The 6,000-nt window shown below is 65.3% G+C and overlaps 1 protein-coding gene across 1 annotated transcript; it reads right to left on the bottom strand.

Moving 5' to 3' along the window:
* Positions 1 to 1,158: 1,158 nt before the first annotated feature.
* Positions 1,159 to 5,712, bottom strand: FOXJ1 (forkhead box J1). The gene is made up of 2 exons (XM_081804440.1): positions 4,216 to 5,712; positions 1,159 to 2,490 (listed from the first exon to the last, which is right to left on the bottom strand). Exons 1-2 carry the CDS (start codon positions 4,711 to 4,713, stop codon positions 1,723 to 1,725), a joined length of 1,266 nt encoding a protein of 421 aa, XP_081660566.1. The 5' UTR covers positions 4,714 to 5,712; the 3' UTR covers positions 1,159 to 1,722.
* Positions 5,713 to 6,000: the final 288 nt, after the last annotated feature.

The following is a 6,000-nucleotide window of genomic DNA, read 5'->3' as shown; positions in this document are numbered from 1 at the left end:
GGCTCCAGACAAAGCTGGGGTGATGGGAGAGAAAGGTGCTGCTGGGTGTCACCCCCACACACATTTCCTGTGCCTCGGTTTCCCCCTCAGGATTCTGGTAGGCGGGTCCCTCACAGAGTGCACGGTGTGAGCGAGTGGGGAAGCAGGGTCTGGGCACCTTGACTTCCCTGGTGGTTTTCTCCTCCTCCTCCTCCAGCCTGCATTGGGCCCAGGAGGGAAGGCGCCAGGCTTGGTGAGCACGTGCCAGGCTGGGGCCCTCTGGCCTCACACCCCGTCCCTCCAGGAGAGGACCGAGGGAGGGTGGTGCTGGAGACAGGCCCGGGCTGGGAGCGAAGACTCAGGCAGGCGAGCCCGGGCAGGCCCTGGCGGTCAGAGACACGTGGGCTGAGCCCTGGGCGCGCTCGGCCCCTGTGAGTCCCCAGGACCAGGGAGGGGGCTGTGTCTTCTTTGTCGCCCACTTCCCGGGGCTGAGGGTGCCATTCTCCCCATTGTGCAGCCCCAGGCTGGAGGGGACCCCTGGGGGCTGCCTTTCAGCCCCTTTCTCCCTGGGGACACCAAAGTCATGGGGAGTTCATCACGGGACACTCTTGAGGCCTTCGGTGCTCCCCATCTTCCTCCCAGCCATTCCCCCTCCGGCGGTGAAGAGAAAGACCCCCTCCTCCCAAACTGGCCCTAAAGTTGCAAGCAGGTCCATTTTCAGATTTTTAAACATTTTATTTTTAAAAATTTTTAAATTGTAAATAACTTTCCATGAAAAAGGTTAAATTGCCCCATAGGGCAGGAGGGTGGATGTGGGACGCAGACGGAGGGGCTCCGGGTAGAGTTAGACACTGCCCCCCAGCAAGTACAGGCAGGGATGTGGGCGATCCCAGCCTTCCTGGTCCCAAAGGTTCTAGCAAGCTCTGCACCTCTCCCTGTTAAGCCTATCGCTATACTCACTACATTAGTCTGTCTGTCCTCCTCCCCACTGCAGCTCAGATGCCCCTGCCCCCAACCCCCAGAACCCCAACTCCCCGCCGCGCTCTGCCTCAGGTCCAGCTGAAAGATGAGGGATTTACACTCCCTTTCCACCCCTAGGGATGGGGCCAGGAGAAGACCCCAGAGGCCTTACAAAACCTCCTCGCCCACCAGGCTCCCCGACCTCATTCTGTCTCTGCCCTCTGCCCCTCCCCCCCAGCCCCACCCCTCCCCCACCCTTCCCCAGCTCCAGGGAGGCTTTGCCCAGAGAGGCCTCCAGGGGGTTAATTTGCTCTCACCTAATTAGCATTTGTTGTACCTGGGACCTTTCTCTGGATAGAGACCTGGGGAGGACAGCGGGAGAGGGAGAGGCGTGGAAGCTGAGGTGCCCTGGGGCGGGCCCTGTACTGTCCCTCCCCAGCTTGGCCAGGGCCCCTCCGGGTGCAGCTCCCACAGTGCAGGGCCCTGAGCCCGTCCCGGGGCTGGCAAGAGGAGGATCAATGAAACACTGTGTGTATGGGGGGGGGGGGCGGTGCTGGGGAGGCAGCAGTTCTGGACCTGGGCCCCCCCCCCCGCCCCCTTCTCAGCCTCCTGGGCCGGAATCTGAGGGCAGCCCGGGCTGGGGGCCGTGCGGCCTCATGGGGCCAGCCTCGGGAGACCCGGCCCAGCCCCTGCCTGGGCGGTAGGATGTCCAGGGGCCTGTGCTGGGGGGCAGTCTGGGCCCTGACTTGGCCACTGTCCGGAGGTGGGGCAGGGCCCGGCCTCTTACAAGAAGGCGCCCACACTGGCCCAGTCCTGCAGGTCGGCGGCCAGGGTGGCGTCCCCGGCCTCGAAGAGGGGCTCCGGGGGCAGGCAGCCACTGCCGCTCTCGTCCCAGGGGTGCTGCAGGAAGGACGTGGCCAGGAAGGTCTCGTCGAAGTCCAGGCTGTCGGCAGCCTGCTCCCCCGGAGGCCCCCAGGTAGCGGGGCAGCCGATGTGGTGGCCGTGGACGGTGAGGTCCACGTCCCCGTGCGAGGCGGGGCTCAGCGGCGGGCTCAGCTCCAGGGCCTCCAGCGCGCCCAGCTCGCCGCCCAGAGTGCCGGCCTCGAAGATGGCCTCCCAGTCAAAGTTGCCTTTGAGGGGCTCCAGCTCACCCTGCTCCTCCTGGGTCAGCAGCAGGGTGCTGGGGGCCCGCGGGACCTTGGCCACCCGTTTGGGCAGCGGCTGTTTGCGCTTATGGCCGAGCCTGCCCTCGCCCGCAGCCCAGCCCGCCTCCCCGGTGGCCTCCTCGAACTCCCGCAGCAGCTGCTGGGCCTCGGTGTTCACGGTCAGCGGCCCGGCCCACGGGGCGGCGCTGGGCTCCTGCGAGGCCTGGCGGGCGAAGGCCGGGTGGATGTGCACTGGGGGCAGCCGCCGCTTCTTGAAGGCCCCGCTCAGCAGCCGCTCGGCGTACTGGGGGTCGATGCGCCAGAAGCCCCCCTTGCCCGGCTCGTCCTTCTCCCGAGGCACTTTGATGAAGCACTTGTTCAGGGACAGGTTGTGGCGGATGGAATTCTGGGCATGGGGGAGAGGAGAGAAAGAGGTGGGCTGGGTGAGTGGGAAGGGCCAGCGATGGGCGGCAACGAGAGCTCCTGCCCACACGGGAGGAGGGACGGCCGCACTGCTCTGACCAGTGGCTCTGGGACACCAGCCACTGGGCACCGGGAGCCAGGAGTGCTGTCGGGAGCTTTTGTTCCCCGTTGCTGGGATATGTGCCTGCTCAGTCATCCGAGCCCTGAGCCGCAGGGTGGCTCGCAGTGCCACCCCGGCCTGCCCTCCCTCCCTTACCCCACCGCTTGCGGCCTCGGGCCAAAGGCCTCAGCTCCCCCAGGGCCTGGACAGCCATCTCACTTCGCCTGGGCCTGGCTGGCCCTCTCTGTTTGTGGAGTGGGTGGGTGGAGGCAGGGGTGGGGGGAGCCGGGCTAGCCAGGGTGTGAGGGTGTGTGCTCTGAGCGCGTAGGGATGAAGTGTGGGGGGATCTGAGGACTTTGCTTGTTTGTTGAGCCGGCTGCTGGCCTGGGCCCTCACCCCCATGGCCCCCTCCTCCCACCCAGGCTATGGAGGCCTCAGTTGATTATTACCCAGCCTAGAGCACAGGGCTCATTCCTGAGGCCCATTTCCTGCAGCCTGAGCTTCACAGGTTTCGGGGAGGGTGGGGGCTGGGGGTCTCTCTGCTTTCTCACTGAGGGTACAAATGGCACTTGCCCCAGAGTCAGGGCCCACGCAAATGTGGAGGAGTTTGGGACTGTGCTTCTCCAGCCTGCTCCCTGTGGGTATCCCCAGGGAAAAGTCTGGACGTTCTGGGGCCTCTGTCCCTAAGTAGCCCCTGATCCTGATGATGGCAGACTCGTGTCTGCCTGGCCTCAAATCACCATCCTGCCTTGTTCATTCCTAGGTGCATTGTCTTGTCCAAACCATGCTGGGGGATAGGGGTTTAGGGCCCAGAAGGCAGGGTGGGTGGGTGGGTCGTGCCCCCTGGAAAGGCTGGGATGTTTACATGGAGGCTTGGGCCCCTTGGCTGCTCTGTGCCAGGTTCCGGAGACTTGGAACGCGAAGCCAGTGCGGCAGGGAGAGCCCCTGTGGAAAGCACCTGGCTCAGGTAATTGTCCCCCCAGGGAGGCTGACTGAGAAGAGAGGGGAGGACAGCAGGCAGGAAACGGGGGAGGAGTTGGGGTGAGGGGCTGGGGCAGCAGCTTTACTTTAGGAAGACCCCATAGCCCTACTGGGTGGGACACAGCTGGTCTTCACACCCCATTGCCCTCCCCCAGCCAACTGAAACAACACAGGATGCAGAGCCTGGCAGGGGCGATGCTCCAGCATCCGATTCTGAGTCTGGCCTTGACAAGTGTCCTTTGGCAGGGCCGTGTCTAGGAATTCTAGGACTTGGGACAAAAATGTGTCCCTTAGTCCATCATCCTCTCTTAGGGGACCATGTCCACACACAGTCTGACCCTGGTCTCTGAGCTGGGTCTACTGGATGAGTGACAGGTGCTTTCCCCAGGAATTTCGGGGTCTGCCCCCTTTCTAAAGCCCTTTAAACATCCTCCCTCCTCCCTCTCTGAAGTCAAAGGAGGGGCAGTTCCAAGCACTAGGCTCCCTTGAGGTCCTTCCTCGATGGCCTTCCTCCCCTGGGGCCCTGGCTGCACCGAGCCTACTTGGCTTGCGGACCTGGGGACCTTAGTCCAGTCCGCCCTGGCGTGGGGAGGGAGAAGGAGAGCGGGGAGGGAGCGCCTCCCCTACCTGCCAGGTGGGATCAGCGTGGCGGAAGTAGCAGAAGTTGTCCGTGATCCACTTGTAGATGGCGGACAGGGTGATCTTGGTGGCCTTGCTGGCCTGCATGGCCATGCAGATGAGCGTGGCGTAAGAGTAAGGCGGCTTCACATTCGGGTTGGTGGCGTAGTCCACGTCGTCGGGGGGCGGGGCCTGCAACCCCGGGGGCGCGCTCCGCGACGTGCACGACGACGTGGGCTTACCCGGAGTGTGCGGCTGCCCCAGGCAGGCGGGATCGGCCGCCAGGGGGGACCCCGGAGCGGCCGAGCCCGGCACCTGGTGGTAGCCGTGGGGGTCGGTGCCCCCCGGCGGCAGGGCGGGGGCCTTGGCGTTGAGAATGGAGAATTCCTGCAGCCACTGCAGGCTGGTCAGGCTGTCATCCAGGGCGTCGGGCTCCTCCAGGCCGCCCTCCGGCCCGGCCTCCTCCGCCGCCCCTGCACCCGAGAGGCGTAGCCAGCTCTCCGCCATGTCTGCGGGGACTCTCCGAGGGGGCGGTCAACATCCACGGGCTGAGCCGGGGGGTAGCCCGCAGCGCTCTCTAGCCCGCTGACTCCCGCGGCTCCGGTTACAGGGCCTCCCGGACGCGCGCTTCCATTCCGCGACCACGGGGTCGCCTCCTCCGAATATGAATGTGGTACCTGCTGGGGAGGACCACAGCGGGAGCTGAGCACTTCCCCCTTGCCCCCGACGGGAGAGTGTGTGCGAGGGGGAGGCTCCTCTAAAATCGTCCCCGCTGCTGGCGAGGATCTTTTCTGGCCGAGGTCTGGGAAACAGAAGCTGTGCCCGGGGGTCCGACCCCCACTGGGTCCGTCTCTCTTTTCCTCTCCAAGGTTTTAGAAGCGAAAGGAGGAAGGAGGGTAGGGGCCTCTGAGGCTATCACCTTCTCCCCAAGAGCGGGAAATCACCCCCCCACACACCGCAACAAGTGGAAATGGGGCGAGGGAACCCAGGAGGGCAGTATCACCGGGAGGGAGACGGGGAGGTCGTCTGATCTTTGAAAAGAGATATTAGGATGGGGGATAACGGGGAAGGAAGGAAACAGGATAGGAGTTATGGGGGGGCGAGAAGTAAGTGTCCCCCAAACTCAGATGTCATTCCCGGGTCCACCACTTCCGTCGAGGACGGATGGGAGAGCGGGCTGGTACCGACACCCTCCCTTCCCGCGGCCGCAGCCGTCTCAGTCCCTTACCTGGCTCAGAGAGCAGCCCGGGCCAAAAGAAGGTTCTGGAAGAAGTTCCTCCCACCCCCTGCGGCTCTCTGTCCCCAGCTCGAGGGCCCCGCCAGCGCTTCTTGTCGCCCCCCCGCCCGACGGCGCCTCTCTGAGCGCCGGTGGCCCCCGGACCGGCATTAAGTAGCCGCTGCAAAGGCTTCTTCTGCTGCCATGGCGACGCCCCGCCCCCATAAACAGCTTCCGCTGCTGCTATTGGTCAGCACGTTTCCAAGGAGACCGCGGGCCCTAGCCACTCTCTCTGGCGGTAACTCTCCTGGAACTCCCTCCTTCTGCCGCCCTCTCCCGCGCCACCCAGCCCCCTACCCGCCACCGCGTCCCCGCTCCGCGCATTCCCGCTCGAGGGCCCCGCGCAGGGCTCGGAGAAGCGCTCGGTCCCGCCCGAGGCCCCGGGCACGCCGGGGAGCCGTTCGCCCCGGCCGCCGCTCTCCTGCCCTCGCTCCCTTCCGGTCCCGGCTGCTCCGGGGCGTTGGCGGCTCCGCGGGGGCCCAGGCTGGGAGCGGGCTCGGGCACCGTGTGCTTAGGGT

This window comes from Leptonychotes weddellii, chromosome 15 (assembly GCF_054177405.1).
Source record: "Leptonychotes weddellii isolate Sample4059 chromosome 15, ASM5417740v2, whole genome shotgun sequence".
Lineage (NCBI taxonomy): Eukaryota > Metazoa > Chordata > Mammalia > Carnivora > Phocidae > Leptonychotes > Leptonychotes weddellii.
The sequence above is the reverse complement of the archived record's forward strand: the minus strand, read 5'-3'. Positions and strand labels throughout refer to the sequence as shown.

What these genes read in the sequence shown, in the direction of transcription:
- FOXJ1 (XM_081804440.1), bottom strand. Translation starts at nt 4,713, where the DNA reads ATGGCGGAGAGCTGGCTACGCCTCTCGGGTGCAGGGGCGGCGGAGGAG. An exon ending in ACGCTGATCCCACCTGGCAG is followed by an intron (nt 2,491 to 4,215) that starts GTAGGGGAGGCG and finishes CCCCATGCCCAG; the next exon opens with AATTCCATCCGCCACAACCT.